This window comes from Coffea eugenioides, chromosome 9, assembly GCF_003713205.1.
Source record: "Coffea eugenioides isolate CCC68of chromosome 9, Ceug_1.0, whole genome shotgun sequence".
NCBI classification, from domain to species: domain Eukaryota; kingdom Viridiplantae; phylum Streptophyta; class Magnoliopsida; order Gentianales; family Rubiaceae; genus Coffea; species Coffea eugenioides.
In genome coordinates, this window is record NC_040043.1 from 5,813,205 (window position 1) to 5,835,211 (window position 22,007).

Here is a 22,007-nt window from a genome sequence, read left to right on the forward strand (position 1 = left end):
ACCTTCATACAGGAAAGTGGGTCGTGCGACCTATGAGCATACCTGCATTTTGGGAGCAAAAAAAAAACTACTCACCTGTTAGGGAGGACATAGCGGCTTCAACCCGAAAGAAAGTACAAGAATACATTATCTTGTTGTGCCCCAAACTCATTTCATCACACCATCATAGTATACCCAATCTCTAAAAGGTCATACTTGATATCCATATTTCACAATGCATTCACAATTGTATTACATCTCAAATAGTAAATACAATTAGTTGACCAGTGAATACATGTGAAAGGTGTGACCAAACCAGTCTTCCTATTGCATATATATCACTTGGTAACGCACAAATGGCTTTTCCAGTCATGCTCGAAAGGTTGAATCAATCATAACCATAAGGAACATGCTAGAGCAGCAAACATTTATTTATCACCTTGTAACAATGTCAAAAGTCACATAGGGCACAATTGAAGGAACTCATACAAGTGAGGAGGCAGTGATTTTTCAAATGAAAACTCACTTACTTTTCTTCTATGGTCGTCATAGCACATGTGGTATAAATCACATGTTATGGTGGATAACTCTTTATAAACAGAGCATATGTCTTTATTTTTCAAATATACCACCATACGAATCTTGACTCAAGCGCTTTCACATAAGCGCCTAGTCCAAAATCTTGAATAGCTCATTGTTCTAAGCATCTCATTCAGATTTCACATTCGGCTATAATCCAAACTTATATGATCGTGGGATATCATGTCTGGTCTGCTTTATTGAGACCTTATCTTGATCTTGGTCAATACGACATTTCTATTGTACAGTCATAAGCGACACGAAATTGTCAACTAATCAAAAACTGTAATTTAGTCTCATCTCAACTCGCTCTCGTAGCGTTTGAGGTGGTCACTTGTATGAGAAAGTCGACCAATGCTTGGAGACATATTTATTGAAATATATATCAGTGCTAACAAATGTAAATAAAAAACAACATATCTATTTCATTATAGATATGAAATATTTACATTACTAATTCAAAATTATACATCTTATCATAATCTACGCAAGCCAAGAGTCTTAACATGATACAAGAAGACATCTCTAGCAATCGATTTAGTAAGAGGATCTGTAACCATCTTATGCGTAGATATATGTTGTAAGATTATTTTCTTTTGCTCGATAATATCTCTAACAAAATGATATTTAGTGTCTATATGTTTCGTTTTACCATGATATTTGGGATCTCTAGTATAGTCAATAGTTGTTTGACTATCACAATTGATCACAATAGGCACACAGAGAAATTGACGCCAATCCATGAATTTTGTAAAAACCTCTTTAGCCAAATAGCTTCTTGTACAGCTGCAGCACATGCAACGAACTCAGTTTCTAGGGTAGATAAGGCTGTGCATGTTTGTTTCTTGCTACTCCAAGATATGGCGCCATTATTTAGCAAGAATACGTATCTTGACGTAGACTTTCGTTCATTTAGATTCCCACTCCAATTCGCATCAGTGTAAACCTACCAAATGTAGATTACTACCTTGATAGCATAAAACATAATTAGAGGTACCTTTAAGATATCTCAATATTCTTTTTACTGCTCGTCAATGAGCTGGTCTAGGATTTGACTGATATCGACTTGTTATTCCAACCGCATAACAGATGTCAGGACGAGTACACATCATGGCATGCATTAAACTTCCCATAGCACTCGCATGTGGAACTCTTTCCATATTTGTAATTTCTTCTGGAGTTTTAGGACACATTTCTTTACTAAGAGAATTGTCTTTCATTATAGGTGTGTCAATAGGTTTGCAATTTTGCATATGAAATCGTTCGAGAATTTTCAACACATAACTCTCCTGTGAGAAAGCAAGAAATTTCTTCGAACGATCTCTAAATATTTTCACACCAAGAATATATGCTGTCTCGCCCATATCTTTCATTTCAAACTGGGAAGATAAACATTCTTTAATGGCAACTGCAACATTTATGTTGTTTGTAGCCAATAAAATATCATCCATATAAAGTGACAATATTACAAAGTTATCTTCGAACTGCTTTATATAGACACAATGATCCTCTTCAATCATCGTAAATCCATAAGAAATTATGGCTCAATGAAATTTCATGTACCATTGTCTGGATGACTGTTTAAGACCATATATTGATTTAAGGAGTTTACAAACTTTGCACTCCTGATCTTTAGTAATAAAACCTATAGGTTGTTGCATATAGATTTCTTCATCCAATTTTTTATTAAGAAAAGCAGTTTTAACATCCATTTGGTGTAACTCAAAGTCCAAATGGGCAACAATAGCTAAGATAAGACGAATTGAGGCAAACCTTACAACAGGCGAAAAAGTTTCTTCATAATCAATACCCTCTTGTTGGGTATATCCCTTAGCTACCAAACGTGCCTTGAATTTATCAATGGATCCATCTGCCTTGCGTTTTATTTTGAGAACCCATTTGTTCCTAATAGCCTTACGCTCTGGAGGCAAATCAACTAGATCCCAGACATGATTTAATTTCATAGACTCCATTTGTTCTTCCATAGCTTTCTTCCATTCTGCATTATCAATTGATGAAAGAGCTTCTTCAATGGTTCTATATTCACTTTCATCATGTGGTGCAATCATAAAAGCTTCTCCTTCAATCTCAAAACGACGACGAGAAGTGCTCTTACGATTGCTTCTACGTAGTTGAATTTTCTGTGAAATTGATTCATTTGATGAAATATTACTCCTACTCGGTTCAAGAGAATAAGGAATCTCCTTATGTCCCATATTAGAACTACTTGGGATACTTTCATTATCAGGATCTTCCATTTCATATAAATCAAGATCCTTGTCAATTTCACCTCTAGTTGGAAATTCATTTTCCAAGAACTGGGCATCTCTTGATTATATTTCAGTTACACTTCCATCCACATGTTCACCAATGAATACATATCCTTTTGAATGTTCAGAGTATCTTATAAAGATATATTTCTTGCCTCTATGACCCAATTTTCCATTCATATGATTTGGATTATGAACATATGCTGCTGACCCCCAGGGTCGCAAATTGCTTAGATCAGGCTTTCGTTTTGTCCAAAACTCATATGGAATAGAAGTAACTGATTTAGTTGGCACATGATTAAGTATATATGCGGCAATCAACAAAGCATCTCCCCAATAAGAGATTGACAAATTTGCTTGTGCCATCATCGACCTAACCATATCCAACAAAGTCCTATTTCTTCTTTCAGTAACACCATTTTGTTGCGGAGTACCAGGAATAGTTAATTGCCTATTTATTTCTTTTTCATCACATAGATCTTTAAATTGATCTGACAGATATTCACGTCTAAGATCTGTTCTCAATGTTTTAATCGTTTGATCTAATTGATTCTCAACCAAATTCAAATACCATCTGAAGCAATCTAATGCTTCTGACTTGTGGGAAATCAAATAAATATGACCAAAACGAGTAAAATCATCGATAAAAGTGATAAAATAATAGGTTTCATGCCTTACCCTCACGTTCATTGGACCACATATATCAGAATGGATCAGTTGCAGCGGAAGTTCTGCTCTAGTTTCTTTACCAAATGGTTTTCTTGTTGCTTTTCCTGCTAAATAATGCGCACATATTGACAAGTTTACTTTTGAGTTATCACCGAAAAGTCCGTCTTTTGCTAGCCTATTCATTCTTTCTTGCCCAATAAGGTCAAGTCTAGCATGCCATGTATTTGCATCAACATTATGACTACCAGAAAATGCAATCAAAGAAAAGCAATAGTCATAATTTATATTTTCTTGTACCACATCTAGCACAAGAAAGTTATCCAAAAGGTGTGCGAAATCAACATATTGAGTGTCAAGACATATTTTACACCATGACCATGAAGACTCATGCAAAAATTCAAACGCATAAGGACAGTAACTGAAACCAAGTTTCGCCGAATGTCTGGTGCATACAGTACATCATGTAGGAATAAGGTTTGGCCATTTGTCAAACATAGTTTACAAGTGCCAATACCCTTAACTACAACTCTGGCATTGTTTCCTATATATACCCATTTTGTGTTTGCTGGAATTCGGTGATACTCGACAAAAGCTCCTCTTTCTCTAGCTACATGGTCTGTGGCTCCTGAATCTAGAGTCCAAAGAGGATTCGTTTCAGCGAGCATTACAGTGCTAGAAACAAAATTATAGTTAAGAGGAGAATTGAGCAATACCTTTTTAGACTCAGTGCATTCACGAGTATAGTGACCTAATTTGCCATAATTATAACAAGATTGATTGCTCTTGTCCTTTTTCTTACCACCGCGCTTACTTCTCTTGTGATTGCCAGTATGAGTTTTCTTAAATTCTGGAACATTCTTTTTGAACACCTTCCTTTTCGTGTTACGTTTGAAGTCACATTTGAAGTCAGAGAGCTTACTTGTGTTTGATTCAACAACATAAGCCTGTCCGAAAGATCTAGCTGCCTCTAGGCGCTCATCCTCCAATTCAACATGATGTCTTGCATCTTGAAATGTTTTGATGCTAATGTTGTGAGTCATGTTGACTTTCATATGCTCCCAACTCTGGGGAAGTGATCTAATGACAGCTTGTACTTGTTGCTCATTAGTCAATATATGTCCAGCAGACTTCAACTCAGTAATTATTTTTGACATTTCTCTCAGATGCTGCTTCATTGAGTGATGTTATTTTTTCACATAAGTGTCAAACTTGATTGTCAGCCGTCTGACTTTAGTAAATAAAGTCACTCCAAACTTTGCCTTCAAAGTAGTCCACAGTTCATGAGCTGTTGGATAATTCTCATACTCAACCATCAGATCATCTTGCATACTGCTCAGCAGCGTGATGCGAGCATTACTATTTTTCTTTTTCCAGGCTTGATAAGCCTCTAGATTCTTCTGATGGTAAGGAGTATCCCTATACTCTGGTTCACTCATGGTATGATGGAGAGTCTCCAAATATTTTTGCTCTTCAAGAATATACTGAACTTTTCGATGCCAAACATCGAAATTATCTCCGTTCAGGTTCTCCCCTTTGTTTAATTCAGCCACAATAGTTTTTGTCGCAATAGCCATGTTCTCAATCAAGTTACACATAGACAAAAAACGCAAAAAAAAAAAATAGCACTAAAAATATATTATTCATTTGCAGCCAATATTACTGAAATAATATTTACTAGAAGTAATTAGTACAAGATCGAAAGTCCGCATTGCGTCCAATCATCTCTTGTAAACTAAAACTTCTTTAAGTAGTATTATTCCAATATATTCATGCTAATTTTTTGGGTGAAAATTTTAACTCGACCAACTCACGCTTCCCACTTGAATAAAACATAGATAGCAATAACATAAAATGCATACATCAACATACATTTAGTATGCATTAATATTCATGAAAAAAATGCTTTTTTCTCAAATGATAGCATAATTCAATTATTATTCATAGACAAAATTGAACTAGGTATCCCTAATTAAAACATTCCAAATAGAACGCATACATAATTTAAATATATAAATCATACCAAAAAAAATTAGGGACTTAAATACAAGCCTTTATTCCAATTTTTTTTAATTTTATGAATCTAAAAAAAATTTTGAACTATTTTATAATGGTAACTTATAGTTCAAATTATCATATATTCCAAGAGAGCAAAAATCAGGAAAAATTTGGCGCAAGAATCATATTTTTCTGATTCATAGATGATTTTCTGCAAATTTCCAAAGAAAATCTTTTTTTTTAGCTAGAACAGCCCCAGCCACACAACATGGCAAGTGTTTTTACGTGCCTGTCATCTTCTTCAATAGTTCACATAAGTCAATGAAAACAGCTATAGGTTATGCGACTAGGGACTCTAGAACTCTGATTTCTCATTGTCTGAGCATCCGCTTTGCGCACATAATATAGCGTTGGAAAGCTCTTTCAGAGTACTACATAAATATGTAATAAAACATATTCAATTCTGCACACACAATTCACAGAAATTCTCCGAAAATAGCTTGACAACACATATGTAAACTTCAAAAAACTCAACAACAAGAGAGAATTAAACCATGAAATTTTGCAGGTATATTCTAACCCACATGAGGAACATATTCCATGAATTTCATGGCCTGAAATTATGTGTGCCAAAATCGGCCATTAAAGCTCATGCTTTAAGCTTTAACTAAAAATCAGCGCAAAGCACTTCTCAGAGCATGGCTTAGCAAGAATTCAGCCTTAGAAGCTCTGATACCATTGTTGGAAATCAAAGACGAGCAAAATCGAAAATTGGGTTACCTTACACCAAAGCTTTGGTCGCAACGGATTTTTCGGATTCAATATTCCAGCTGAATCACATGCTTTTGGTCGGGTGTGAATCACAATGGAAATCATACACTTTCCACAACCCAAATCCTAGGCTATATCTTTTAGTTCTTCTATTTTTCTAGAGAAAGAGAAAACTGAAAAAAGGACTCGAAAGCTCTCTGTTTTTCTTGCTTCTTCTTTCGATTCTTATATAGACATTTTTTTTGTCGGTCTCTGTTCCCTTTCTTTCCCATTTTTTTTGTTCCTATTTTTTTTGTCGGTCTCTATTTCTCGGTGGGGCAGTGGAAAAGGCTGTCTTTTTACTCCTTTTCCTTTCTTTTTGTTTTGTTTCTACTTTCAGGTAGAAACCGGGTTGGACAACCCATCATGGGCGTCCACCTATTTTTCCCACAGTCCATGAAGGCATTTGCAATATTCAGTCGTTCAAACAAATTCACTTGACAAAGGAATGGCTACTCAAGCAACTAGTAGGAGGGCTTTAACATCTCTATATGGAAACATTCTTAACACAATTTCTTCTTCTTTTTTGTGCAGGCTTATCTTAGGGTTCTTTCAGACGCTAACTTCCTAAACCCATTTCTTGAAAATATCCACAAGGGATAATCTTCCAAGTTGGGATGTTCAAAACATATTGGTAAATGGATTCGCACATAGATAGTTATCAGATTTTGAATAGTATATAGGTCGTATAGATTTTTCAAAGTAGACCCTTTGTTAGCTTTCTAGGGAAGAGCAAAGATCGTAATTAACTAAAAGTTTATCCCAATTCTTTTCATATTCAGCGTAATCTTGCACTCGTGGCTTCAATATTTAAATCTGTCTCCGTTAATTTCCTCCCCCCTCTCTATCCTCTCTCTCTCTTATTGCATCTGCCGGTGGTTGGCTTAAATTAGTCTTTCCAGTTTATCTATACACATCTACTATATGAGGAAGATATACCTAGCATAATGAATGCTGGTGCAATAAAAGATAAAATAACAAGTTGTGCGAACAATTAGTGGCATTTTAAGTATGGAAGATGCTACTCTACACGACATACAACTCTAAACTATAAAAAAGAAAGTGCAAGATGATTCACTTCTTTGATTGTTGGCATTTTCGCATTGTATTTATCGTTTTATGCATGTCAGCAATTTTAGTCGCTTTTTATGCATCATTTTGGATTAAAGGAAAGGGAAGAAAAGGAAAGAAGATAACTCTAGTCGAAAGGAAAAAGAATGAGATTAGAGAAAAGCGGATTTCATCAACCTTGTTTCGATTAAATATGAAAGAAAAAGAAAAAATATTAAAAATATTACTTGCACCAAGAAAGGAAAGGAAAGGAAACTGGTACGTTTTAGTTATTTTTTTATCTGTTTAAAAATCTAATTTATAAATCGATAGGTTCGTTAAGACATTTTTAAATTTTCAGTTATTTTGGTTCCTTTCTGTTTTAGACCACATCTGGACGAAAGCAATATGATAAAAAATAACTAGATCTTACCCTTCATTTTCCTCCTAAAATATTGGTATAAACATAATAATACCTTGTCCCTCCATTTTCTTTCCCTCCTATTCTCTCAAAACAAACAAACAGAGCCTTAAGTATGTAGTTGTAAAGGCTTGGTTATATATATATATATATATATATATATTAGTTACGTATTGAGGAATTATAAAAAATAAACATGAAACCAATAAGTAGATAAAAAAAATTTAGGTCATGTATGTCTACCTCTCTACTCAAATTGGAGGCTTGAGAATATACATCTAACCTCATTTTTTCAATTTTATCTTTAATTGTTTTACCAAAATAGATAGCTGCACCGCGTTGTGTTCAACAGACTAACATCTCATACGATTACTTAATGATATGCAATGAGCTTCACAATAGATGCTGATTTTCTTGATACTAACAACATTTTCATTGGTAAAGCACAAAATAAAACACAATAATAATCCAACAATAATGTACATTATCTCAATCAATTAGGTTAAAGTTTGCAAATTACGACCCAATTTTGTATTTTTTTTTTTGTTGATTAAAAGATGACTCAACTATTCCCACAATTTAAGAAGAGTAAATGCACAAGAGGATTAACTATGCTATACTTTTTTTTTTAAATTTCAATAACTTCTTTTTTGGCAAGCGTTTGCACTTATGATATCTTATTTATAATTTCTCACACCTTACCACATAATCTAGAATCTCAATAACCTATTGAACTTTGACATTCCATTTCAGTCTTTTTTATTTTAATTAGATAGCCCGTTACAAAATATTTTATACTCTATTAAACACCTCGGTAATTTATGTGAAATTATCACCGTAAAATTTTCTTAGAAGAAGATATGAAAATAATGTCCAAAACTTCGGTAGATTCGGTTTTTAAAGATCCAATGATCCAAATTATACCATATCACTTGAGTGAGATAGTGTGATATAATTTGAACCATTGAATTTTTGAAAATCAAGTCTACTCAAGTGTTTGAATAATACCCAGTTAACGGCAGACCGAAACGAGCAGAAAAAACGAACATCGGGTTAATACACTACTGATTTTCCAACTTCTGACCCGGTTCAGGACTCAGCCCACCATTTTCCCCTAAGCCTACCCGCAGCCAAACATGGGTTCCTTATAGTGCCTGGATTCATCAACTACTACACTAGTAAAGCTGCTGCTCCTAGTCGGGTAATTTTTCTATCTTTGAACATTTTAATTTTCATGGTGAAATGGGTTTTTTCTACTCTGTTTGATGTAGGAAGTCAATAATCCTGTAAGGTGTTGATTAATTCTCTGTCTATGCTGCTATAATTGAATTGCATGAGCAAAATCAGAACCTTCCTGTATTTATTCTAATCCTGATTTCATAGCTCAAAATTTCAGTTTTCCTGCAGTTTTGCAAACTGTGGGTGTCTTTCTTTTTGACGAGTGCATTTTCTGGATGTAAATCCAGGAAACTTGCTATTACTGACTTTGGACTTAAATTCTGGAACTGGGATTATTTTGGGTTGAAACTTCTCAATTGCAGTCTTTATGAACTTTCATTCCTGGATTTGGCAAAATTTCTCCATTACCTGTATTTCCTTTCTCTTGGATTACTGTTTAAATAGCTTATGTTTTAATATTTACACCTCTGTTTTTCATTCATCTGTTGATTACTCGTTGCCTTCCATTTTTTTTTTTGTTGTGATTGCATTGGTCCAACATTTGTCCCCATCTGATTCATAATTTTGGGCATGATATTCAGGGTATCAAGAAGCATATAAGCGTATTTTCAGCTGAGCCATCTGTCTCAGTATTTGGCTTCACTCTGTTCTTGGACTACTAACTTAATCTTAATAGGCGCCCAAACTTCTGACCTCACTGCGATTGTCAGCTCTGACAAGTTGGAGACCTTTAAAAAATGAGCAGCTTCTATTAATGGACTTCTTCGTCTCAAGCTTGGGAAACTTGGATTCCAGTGGTCACAAATGAACCAAATTTCTAAACCGGGAAAGTCTAGATTACCCTATCCTCAAGCAATTTTTAGATCCAAACATTTTGAACCAAAATCACAAAATTATTCATCATCTCTGCAAAGGGTACCAGACATTAATAAAAACAAACCCATCTCGAACCCATTTTACAATCTTCTCCCTGAAACTCAAAATCCTAACAACATAGTCAGTCTTGTGTGCTCTAGTCTGAAGCTAAAAGATGATGCTCATTTGTCCTTGTCCCTTCTCCATAAGACCATGCAAGAGCAAGGGCATTTAAGTCATCTGGGGACACAAGAAATTTCGAGGATTCTATTAAGATGTCAATCCGATTCATCAACTGCTCTGACTTTCTTCCGCTGGGTAAAATTTGATTTGGGTCTCAAGTTAAACTCTGAAAATTGTTGCATTGTAGTTCATATATTGGTATGGTCTAGAAAGTTTTCACAAGCTATGAAAATTTTATGTGAACTTGTGAAATTAGACAAGAATGTTTCAGAAAGATTGGATGTATTTAAGACTTTACTCTTGTGCACAGATGATTGTAACTGGGACCCTGTTGTGTTTGATATGCTAATTAAGGCTTATCTCAGAATGGGTATGGTCAAAGAAAGTTTTAGAGTTTTTAGGAAGATGGTTAAGCTTAATTTTGTTCTGAGTATTGTGACAATCAATTGTCTTTTGAATGGGCTTTCAAAGATGAATTATGGTGATAAATGCTGGGAAATATATGGTATGCTGGGAAGAATTGGGCTACATCCAAATACTTGTACCTTTAATATACTCATTCATGTTGTGTGTAAGGAAGGGGATGTGAATAAGGTGAATAAATTCTTGGAGAAGATGGAAGAGGAAGGATTTGATCCTGATAGAGTGACTTACAATATGCTGATGGATAGCTACTCTAAGAAAGGGAGGTTGAAAGATGCGATTTACTTGTATCATATTATGTTTAGGAGAGGAGTTGTGCCTGATCTACTTACTTACACTGCACTGATAAATGGCTTCTGTAAAGGAGGTAATGTCAGTGTTGCTCATCAGCTCTTCTCAACAATGATACATAGGGGTTTAAAACCAGATCTTAGGGCCTTTAATACTCTTCTCGTTGGTTACTGCAAAGAGGGGATGATGCAAGAGGCGAGGTCCTTGCTGCATGACATGATTGGAGATGGGATTCACCCTGATGAGTTCAGTAGCAGGATGCTTGTGGAAGGTTACCACAAACAGGGTTCCTTGATTTCAGCTTTAAATTTGGTTGTGGAGCTTCAGAGATTTGGAATCTTAGTACCTCAAGATGTATATGATTACTTAGGAATTGCTCTGTGTAGGGAAAATCGACCTTTTGCTGCTAAGAGTCTTCTGGAACGAATAGCTCGTCCCAGCTATGAGCCTAATCCAGAGATCTTATGTAACTTGGTTAGTTCTTTTTGCCGATGCAACTCTTTGGAGGAGGCATTAGATTTAAAAGCTCAGATGGTATCCAAGAATATGAGGCTGGACTTAGTATCCTATAAAGCTATTATATGTTGTTTGTGTAAATTAAGTAGATGCAAGGAGGCTGAAAACTTGATTAAGGAAATGGCTGAATCTGGTGTATGGCCGGATATTGAAATTTGCAGAGCTTTGATAAAGAGATTGTGCCAAAAAAGCAATTTTAGTGAGGCAGAATATCTCCTGAGATTCTTCGCTGAGGAATTCCAGGTTTTTGACACAGGGTGTTACAATGAACTTATAAGAATTCTCTGTGAGAAAGGCGATATGGTTAAATTGATGGAGTTTCAAGATAGCATGATAAAAATGGGGTTTGTGCCAAATGGCCGAACATGCAAGTACATGATTGATGGATTGCAGAGAGTCATGGGGATGCAGAAAGGCAGTGTATCAAATGGGACTAGTTGGTGAGTTATTTAAGTTATTCTTATTTTGGTGCTTCCCTATGTTTTCCAGAACAAATATCAGTCTTACCAAAATACTTTTCTGGATAAAATAAGTACATTTGGATTGCCTTATCCTTAGTCTTTCCCAGGTACTCTTTTTTTTTTCTTTTTTTTAAGATTCTCTCTCTCTTCCTCTATTTATTTGAATGTCTTTTGAGTCTAAAGATGTAAAACATACATCATTCATCATTGAGAAAAATCTTTCAGTAATACACAGAGATTTCTTCTTTGCCTTATTACAGGCATTGCATATTGATGCTTCAAAATCCAGTAGAATTTTCATGGTCCACTAATGTAAATTAACAATATTCAGTTGTTTCATCCTAATTAAGGGGAGGGTATGAGTAGTATTTAAATTGGATACCCTTTTCTCTTGTTTTCTGAGACCTTATATCTCTACTGTATTTACATCTTCAACCTGGGCTTTAATAATTGAGATGAGTTTACAACTTAATCAAATCAGTTAAAGCATAATTTTAGTAATTTCTGAGAATTGCTAAAGGAATGGAGTGGATGAAGGAGTAAAGCCACCATACAGGTCCTCTCTGCACTAAACGCTTGAATGTCAGTATTACTATACATTTCATGTTGCTTGTTAATTTCTCTTGTATTTATGTTGGGACATAATTTATCTCTCTTGGGTTTTTATCATTGATGCCAGTACTCAAGCAGCAAACATGGCTGAGTAACAACAGGCCGGCTGTCAATCGGGTTCAGAGTACAGCCAACAGTGGCGTGGTTTCCATCTGTGGAAGATGCTTCAGTGGGAATAAGATTGCTGGTCAGTATTTTGAAATCTTTGTCAGCTTTCTAATTATCGTTCCCAATCTTCTGTCCTCTTCTTGTTATTACATCTTAAAATATATAACTTGTTATTCTTTTGTATATAGTTCTAGTGTTTTTGACAATAAAATTGATTATCTACCACATCAACTTAAGGCATTTGAAATTCAATTGCTAATGTGACTAAATTAGATAAATCTTTCTAATAGTATGTTTATGCCTGATACTGGGAGTCCAGGACAGCTGATGTATCAGACCCCAGACCCCCTTCTGAATTCTTCAAGCAAGCAGTTTATGACCACGTGCAGCTTGTGCACTCTGATGTAATCATGAGGATGTTGTCTAAATTTCAGTATGACTACCTTATGTTCTGATGGATTTCCATGAAGCTAATCTTAGTACTCCTCAATTGAAGGCTTAGTTGGGAGTATCACGCTGGCACCATCCTCCAGCTGGGAGTGTGAAAAATCTTTAAATGGAGCTATTAGGACAGACGCTGTTTTGGTGGTTGGATGGTAGTCAGAGATGGTGAAGGTTGTTTCATAGCTGGTTTTGCTGAGAGGTTTGAAGGGGCGCGACCAATATGCTGAAACAGTAGCAGCTAGAATGGTTATTGAGCTGGCAGCATACCTGCAGACTCTGTGCTTTGGTGTGGAAGGTGATGCAGTGAATACAGTTGAAGCACTCAAAAGAACTGAGGATCATTTTTCTGTTCTAGGTTCTATGGTGGCTGTATCAAGAGAGGATGAGCTTAAAGTAGATTGCTTCAAGTCTTGTATACTATTTGGGCAGTATTAGGCATTTTTATGGTTTTCCATCACTGACTGCTTATTGAAATGTTAACAAAATTCTTGTCATAAATAATGTAACATTCACAAAAGTTTGTTGTTCTTCTTCTGGGTTGCTATCATCAGTACTATCTCTTAACTTTGCTGATGGGGATGCAGATAAAACAACCTTAAATGGATAGAAACCTCGAGACCAGTCAGGAAGTGACTCCAGAGAAGGTATAAGAATGTAGTGACTGTCAGGAAGTAGAGGAGCAGTCTTGTCGTTGAGAAATGGATCGAAAAGGCAAAAGAGATCACCGGAAGGTTTAACATGGACAAGCCAGCCATGAGAGGAGCCAACACATTCATTCCCATGAGGAGTTGCTTTTGGGGCTGCGCAGATGTAGTAGTATTTTCCTTGACAGCATTCTGAAAATGGGCAGAATACTTTGTGGGGAAGACAACGAGTGGTTCATCGGACCGTGTTCTGGGTAGGCAAGGAAACTTTCTGGAGTTCAACACAGCCTAGCTTATGTCCAGCTTAGTATAGAAATGCAGTTTAGGTTTTCTGTTTTACGTTCTTATTTTTTATCTTTTAATGTTTTCTCCTTCAACCTTAGGGGAAAAAAATGCATTGAACCAAGATCATTTCCTTTCTCTCTGTTTGGTAGAAACGAAGTTTTCATCCGAACAAAAAGCAAATGATTCCATTCAATAAGAGCACAGAGGATAGCTAGTACTCCAGTTCTACTGCTGGAGTTTCTTTAGAAGTAAACATAAAATTGCTCAAGCTTGCCAGTTACCCTCAACTAACTTGAGCTTCATAATCTGCACATGAATAATGCCTATTGCTTGTCCAAAATCCACCTACACTAGCTGTTACAACAGGAAATCAAAATACAAGGCCAAAGTAGACGAGACAATTTGTAGTCCGCGAGAGCAGAAAAGCAAAATGTCACTTTCTCACAGTTCGTCCTGCATAGCAACATGGAGATTTGCAGTGTTAATTGTACAATCCAGAACTTGCAAACAAAACAAAAAAAAAATGAAAATGAAGCTGATTATGATTCAAATGTGAAGGACATAATATTTCCAAAATTTATCTTAACAAAAAGTGAAGAATAATCAGAAACAACTGTCAGACAAAAACACACTAGTTCTGTTATTTGTCAGCAAGTTTTATCAAAATATTTACATATTTCAACCTTAGAAAAGATGAGGTATGCAAACTTACATGATAATCATCCATGTAGTCATGGCGATCATGCTGCAAAACAGATATACAGGAGTTATACAGATCAGATTTGACAAACAAACACAAAGAATGAACTTTTGGAAGGAACCTAATTTCCAACATGCAATAACTGGCCGATTAAACACTTTGCCAGGACTAAGCAATGTAATACACATTCTTATGTGTTTCTGTGTGTGTGCGTGCGCACGCCTGCGTGCATATTTATGTTAGTTTATCTCGAGCACGTATCTTATTAGGAATCCATGTATATCATGAAGCAGTCATAGATTTCAGCTGCTTGAAACCAAAGTATCAATGTGTGGTTCTACTAACTAAAACAAGTTAATTAATAATGGAATCCATAAAGAAGAAAGGAATGTAGTAACTTGAAGAAGATAAAGCAAAAACATATTTTAGTCCATAAGATGTCTGGTAGCATAATTGATAGAAAGAGTCTACCACAGATACATTGATAGAATAAATCTAAATTATAGTATTAACCAAAAAAAGATATGTCAGACGTTGGTAAGTAGTTCTGAGAATATAAAAAAAATGTTTACTAACCCTTCTATATCTGTCTCTGTATCGATCTTTCCGTCGATCGTGACCCCTTTCTCGTCTCCTCCTTTCACCTTCCTCTCTTGCTCTTTGAGCTTCCTGCATAAACAAGGTCACAAACAATTTAGACATTGTTTTTCTTTTTTTAACTAATGAAGGAAGACCTATCAGGAGTCAGGCCTCAACCTCTTCTTCCTTCGCTTTCCTAATTTTTTCTGCTTCCTCAAAAGCCTCCTTCTCAACCTGAAATTTTAAGAAAACAAGACAGTAAAATACTAATACCTAGACACAAATGCAGCCACTGATTGGCCAATAAGTGGAGGAACAGAGTCTCACCTCCCTATTGGACAAAACTTCCTGCACAACTTCTTTTGCATATTCTGGATCATCACATATCAAAATATTGTCATAAACAGACCCAGCTTTAACCTGCAATTGATCACAAATCATAGTAAGCTTCTAAGATATCACTATCCTATATTTGTTAAAAAAATGATTGCAGTGTCCAATGTTGATGTTAAAAACCAAACATCGAATGAGAAGGAAAATGCTTGAAATATGACGCTAGAGGAACTGAACTACCATTTTACCTGCCAGACTTCAATGCCCACATATTTGATGGGCTTCAACACATACAGGTCAGGATCATCTTCAAATTCTGTTCATAAGATGTATGTAATCAGAAGCTATAAGATACTAAAAGATTGAAGTCATATAATGCTTTTTTGTGAATCATCACAAGTGCACCCGAGAATTAGAGCAAGTCTACTCATACAGTACCTGGATTATCGATCCAAGGAATCTTCCACTTCCCTTTGTAGTTAGGATTCTTTATCTTCTGCAACATGAAAAGGCAGTCTTGCTGAGAAAATACATTGATTAATAAACTCAAACCATCTGAATCAGGTAGCTCCTGACATACCTTACGCTTCCATGGTCCCTTATATGCTGGATTAGGTATCTTCGGCGGTTTCCATATGCCATCTTCCTCTTCATCCCAATGATCAGGCTGATGAAGAGAATATTAGTTTAGAACCCGAAAATCATAATTCTCTATCTCTCTCTCTCTCTCTCTCAGTCTCCCTCTGAGAAAGTATAATCTTGCCCTTATGTTTTGGTCTTTGGAAAACAGTCTGTAGTACGATTCTCTTCTTCTCTTCACACTAATCCCTCAGCATGGTCCAACATATTTCTACTCAAATTGCTACTTTAATACTTGATAAATTGTTATTACCATAACTTAGCATTTTAGCATGTGTAAAAAGGGGGCGTGGAGGTAAGGGAGGGGGGACAGAGAGAAAAGGAGAGTTTAATATCTGGATATTGAGATGAAGACAATTTAATCTGCCTATTTATTTCATGAACAATTATTTTTAAGAGCCCATAACACACTTAGAGTACAAAAATCAAGAAAAATGCACGAAGCCAGCTAGAACACTAAAACAACCTGGGTGACACTTCTAATGGAACACAGCATGGTTAGTTGACAAAGCAAGATAAAAAGCATAACTTACCTTTACAGCATTAGGATCAGGAATTTCTCGGGGAATTGAGTCATATCCCTGCATTGCCAAGAAAATTCAGAAGTGCTTAGCTGACACACTATATGTGCAGTACGATACATAGATAAATAAATGAATTTGTGTGGCAACATAATACCTTCGGTTTCACATCATTCGGATCTTCAATATATTCTCTATCATCCCAGTCTGCAGGCTGCAAATATAAAATTAAGTTTCCACATAAGAAAGATTACCATTTATCAGAACCTATATTCTATTTGTCACTTGCATAAGAGAGAGTACTAACAACCAGAACCCATGCTGCATCTGTAATTCATATGAAAAGAGGTACCAGATACCAGAACCTCTATTTCATCTGTCACGTGGCAGGAATGCAACCAAAAATTTTCAATTTTACTAAAAATAATAGCCAATAGAAAGTTAATAGTTCTGATGTGCATGCTTAAAAAGTGGACCCTTTTCACTTTGAAGCAATGGCATAAAGACAAAGTACAAATCTTTAAACCAAAAAGACATTGAAGTTTTGATTAATTTCAGAAGTTTTTTTTTTGGCACTGAAACGAACCTTTTTTGCATTCACAGCCTTGATTTTCCGAGGAGGAAGGATATCCCAGTCAGTATACAAGCTCCCTGAATCTCTTTCTCTACCATCAATCAGAACGCTATATGTTGCATCAGGCCTAAGAATGAATGTATAGAAGTGGGTAAACTTGTCTGTTTCACATTGCAAGTCCTTCTTGATGGGGTAATTCTGCCCTTGATAGGAGTATATAACATGAAGTTTCTTAGTCTGTGTGCCACATAAATCTGGTCCAAACATTACACTGCAAGACAAACATTGAAATTGATTTTAGAAAGGACATATGAGCATTGTCCAGACAAAGGATTAAACGAAGTACACCGAGAATACCAGTACATGCCTTATGAGAGCAAAAGGTTCAAAAAACATCCAAAGTACATGATTGGTGATTAAGAGTATAACCAGTTAAGAAGTCTAGCAGCATACAAACGGTAGGTAAGAAAGGAAAAAAGACCACCCTTAAACCCAATGCACAGATGAAGTAATTGTTGGACAATACGTCATTCAAGCTTTCCTTACAACAAGTTAGATATGACAGATCAATCACTATAGTTAATTAGTTTACATAACATACAGACCATCACTAAGGTATTGCTAACAGACATTTATTTCATTGTCATCCATTACAAAACCAGCATTACTTACATGTTCAAATTAAGATGCAATTGAATAATAAAGGACCACAACATACCCCTAGAATGAGCCACAATGCAAGAGTGCACAAACACATGAATAATTAAAAACTGAAGCTCGAATATGACACTTCAAGGATATGCATGTACCTTTCCTATGGGGAAAAATAAAGGATGTAACTAAAACAGGATGCCATCTAAGTGAAGATCATACTAAAGATAAAAATACAAGGAAGGCAAACTACATGTAAGAAAAAAAAGGAAAAAAAATACTCGACCTGTAAGGAGTGTCACCACCAAATTTCTTCTGATTGACAAATCCAGAAAGAAGCTTTATGTAACCTCCTCCACATTCAATATCCTGCTCAATCCTTATAGAATATTGTAAAACCAGTGTCCTGTTCTTGTTACTAAATTCCGGTATCTTTGCAGATATTGCAAAATGTCTAGCATCAGCAGATGTCTGGATACCTGAAAAAATTCAGAATTCTTACTATCTGAGATCAAATAACTTAGTAACACATCACTCTTAAACACATGTCAAGTACCAAACTACATTCAGATGAGAAACAAGAGAGGGAAATTCAATCTTAATAGTGAATCTATGAGAGGGTTGACTTTCATCCCAAATTTTAAAAGACTTCTTTCTTCATCCATGCATTCACTTTGGAGGAACAAGAATGAGAAAACACGGTTCACTTAATATGTCATCTAGGCAAAAGAAAACAATCCAAACCCCACTAAGTAATTTAATAACTATGACTATGAAGTAAACACACAATATAGGATGATGACACGAAGAACTTTTCCACCATAAAACAGAAGATATGATGTCAACAAAAGTATAGGCTACTTCTATTTCACCTACAAGTTTTCTATGAAGATTTGAGCCCTTTTCTATCGAACCTTTCTGTATAGTTATGTAGAAAATCTTAAAAAAGGCACTTAAACAGATAGGCATTCTTCTTCACCTAATTAAGAAAAAGATTTTAGAGAGGAAAAAAATTGAAGGAGGTTTATGAATAAACTACAAGAAGGATCTTAAGAAAGTCAAAGCCCCAAATGTTGTAAAATCTCTTTTTAAGACACGAGTAATTTAGAATTATATTCTCTTTTGAGTTAGTTTTTCACATTTTTCTGATTGTTTCTTGCTAAAGAAGGAACTTAGCCACAACCTCTTGGTAAGACCATTTGACAGAAACAGCAAGGCCAGCTCTACAATTGAACCAAGTATTCTCCTATCTCTGACGGATTGGAAGAATATCTGAGAGCAATGCTTGAGCAAAATGACAACCCACATTCACAAGGGAGGACTAAAAACAAAAACATGAAGCCCTCTTGTTTAACATAAATGGATCTTTCTATGGAACGAAATGAGATTAAAAAGATATGCAGCAAATGTACATTGTACGAATTGAACTTTTGCAAGCTGTACTGTGAATATAAGCTGCATTTGCCACATATATGACACAATTATACGGAAATATATCTAACAAGATAAGCACTACCATACAACTTCAGCTGTGCTTAGTTAAAAATATATGCCATTTTTGCAGATTAGACCTTCAGCTTAATGATCTATTTGAAGGAAGACGAGACAACTTTCCAGCAGTGCGCTATTACTTCCCGAGGAGACAACAATCAGAGTAAGAGTACGGAAAGAAACAGGTAAAATATTTCAGCTCTACAAGTTGAAAACTCTCTACTGGAGATTATAATGTCCAAGCGCAGATATATTTCTGAAGAAGAATCTAACTAAGGTAAAGAATACAAATAGTGACAAATATAAACCTTTATCATCAGGATCACCAGGCCACTTTCCAGCAGTGTGCTTAAAAGAACCTGCTTTCCCTTCACTCTTTTTCCAATCAGACTTGACCCACCTGCTCTGCCACCCATCTTTCACAAACCAAAAGAAGCACATGAATCAATCAATCCAAGCACATAAAAGATGCAACTTTATGAACAAAACCATAATCTCAAATTCAGCAAACAAAATCCACTTCAAAAACTTCAAAACACAAAATTTCAAGAAGTACAGTAAAAAAGAAAATGAAAAACTTTGTCCTACAACGACAACGACAGCAACAACCGAACAAAGGGTTTGCTTGGTATTCCCTACTAGCATTAAAGAGCATATGGCCACCCCATCAGGCCATTTTGCTGGATTCAAAACAGTTCAGCCCTTTTTCTAGTTTTGAGTTCAAGAAACTGAGCTGCCAGCAGACAGAGCTCCAGGGAAAATCAACCCTTCTTTCCATACTTTCCTGCCACTTGGTACTTGTACACATGAAAACTAGAGAAGGGTACAAGAAAATGGAAGTGGAAATTAAAAAATCATACCCTCAAATCTCTCCTCGAAAATGATTTCAGCAAGTGAAGAGCTGAAAAATGAGCTACATAGGAGCAGCAGAAACGCTAACAGTAGTAGTAGTAGACGGCTGTTGCCGTGACTTGATCCAGCCATGTTTCTCGGATCGTTGGAATGTAGTATTGGAGCGTTGGGTCTAATTATAGAAAAATGGGTGGAAACTTTGCCTGAGATTTTGGAGTTAATTGCAACATTAGCCTCGTGGAATCGGACTTTTTGAATGAATTGACCCGTCCTCCAATGAGAATTCACTTGCACGTTGCTGCATCCAATTGCAGCTCTTCTAGTACATTCTCATTAGGCCTTTTATTTTTCCACCTTAGGCTTAGGCTTGTGGTTTTGTGCCTTGGTGCTTAAATTGCACTAAAATTGTTGCTAATTGGATGATTTGGTTTGTTTGGATAGTGTTTATTTGCATGATTTTTATTTACTTGTATCATCGACACATTTTTTAAATTATTTTTTTTTATTTTATATACACAACATCAAAAAAATTGTTACAGTATACAAATATATAGATTAGCAGAGAAATTTGAATATACTTTATTTATATGAAATTATAATTGTATAGCTTAAAAACTACACACAATTCACTCTCTAGATCCATTTTACCTCACACTCGTGCTTATGGAAGCTTAATATGTTTTGTATTGTACAATGATGCAATTCTTCGTTTTATTTTGTATCCACTTACATTCACTAGTTCTTATATCATACCATATAATTGCAATAGTGATACCTTGTTAAAGAAAGTAGTGCTTTTTTCTTTTCCCACGTTTGAGCACAAACTTAGCAGTGTCCCTAAGTAAAATTTTTTAAAAATTATATAACTTTTAGAAATAATACTTAATATTTAGGTAAATGTAAAAATGACTCCTCTTTTTTTTTTTCTTCAAAATGAAAATGAAAATGACTTGACTAGTTTAAAGGACAGTGCAAAAGTAAAATTTTAGAGTTGAGTAGACCCGGCCATTTGCCTACAAGCCTGCGCTAGAAAGTATTCTTGTAATACTGACCAATATTGGGGGTTTATTCTAAGCAGGACGGTCTTTGTAGAAATATAGCAGTCAGCAACGGGGTCGTTTTCAGATTTCTCAGTCAAAGTCTTCGCCCCTGAACACACGAAAAACTCTTTGGAAGACCGGTTGACTTCATTTGTTTCTACACTTTTTTTTTTTTTTTACAGTTTTACGTTAAAAGTAATTTTGTGGGGTAATAAATTTGTAATTAATTAATACAAGTCTTACCATATAAAGCATACCGTTTAACTAGAATAATTTCCAATTTTTATCCAAATTAGAATTGGTGTTTTCTTAAATTTGTTGATCCGCATTACTGTTTTATTTTCCTTTCTGCCCAATAGATGCGTTTTCAACCTATATTGTCCTATGCGACCGTATGAAAAATCTAAAATTCATTTTTTTTGGATAATTTTTTTTATGTATATATTAACAGATTTAGATGCATATCACAAATATAAAATTTAATATTTAAATTTAAATTGAAATAATGTAACGTATATCTAGACTTGTGAATGTATACACTGACACGAAGAGAGATTAATTTATTTTCTTAACACAAATCCTTTTGAAAAAAAAAAAAAAGAGGTTTCTTATCACAAATCCTTTTTTTTAAAAAAAAAAAAGAGAGAAAGAGGAGAACAATCCAAGTCAAGACGCAAACGGGCCAATCCAAATCATACCACGTAGGGGCTTTTTGTTTTACATTTAGATTTTTGTCCAAAATGGAAGTGGGCCAATTTCCCCAATGTTCAACAAAACCTGATTAGCCCAAGGTCCTTGCTTTTTAATGCAGTTGAAGCTCTAAACAGTTAACATTTATCTACCCTGCTAAATG

At 35.3% G+C, this 22,007-nt stretch overlaps 2 protein-coding genes across 3 annotated transcripts; one reads left to right on the forward strand and one right to left on the reverse strand.

Annotated features, from left to right (window-relative positions):
* The first annotated feature begins 8,897 nt into the window (after positions 1-8,897).
* On the forward strand, positions 8,898-14,190 carry LOC113782658 (pentatricopeptide repeat-containing protein At5g40400). Of its 2 annotated transcripts, none has more exons than XM_027328533.1 (4): positions 8,898-8,974; positions 9,534-11,660; positions 12,361-12,480; positions 12,721-14,190. In XM_027328533.1, exons 2-3 carry the CDS (start codon positions 9,757-9,759, stop codon positions 12,386-12,388), a joined length of 1,932 nt encoding a protein of 643 aa, XP_027184334.1. In that variant the 5' UTR covers positions 8,898-8,974; positions 9,534-9,756; the 3' UTR covers positions 12,389-12,480; positions 12,721-14,190. The 2 variants fall into 2 exon arrangements, with proteins under 2 accessions (XP_027184334.1, XP_027184335.1); XM_027328534.1 differs by having other exon boundaries at positions 12,898-14,190.
* On the reverse strand, positions 13,932-20,274 carry LOC113782660 (calreticulin-3-like). The gene is made up of 14 exons (XM_027328535.1): positions 20,123-20,274; positions 19,571-19,678; positions 18,058-18,250; positions 17,133-17,391; positions 16,704-16,760; positions 16,559-16,606; positions 15,967-16,053; positions 15,825-15,882; positions 15,635-15,702; positions 15,381-15,473; positions 15,231-15,287; positions 15,051-15,143; positions 14,487-14,519; positions 13,932-14,227 (listed from the first exon to the last, which is right to left on the reverse strand). The coding sequence occupies exons 1-14, from the start codon at positions 20,244-20,246 to the stop codon at positions 14,216-14,218; spliced, it is 1,290 nt and encodes a 429-aa protein (XP_027184336.1). The 5' UTR covers positions 20,247-20,274; the 3' UTR covers positions 13,932-14,215.
* Between the last annotated feature and the right edge of the window lie 1,733 nt (positions 20,275-22,007).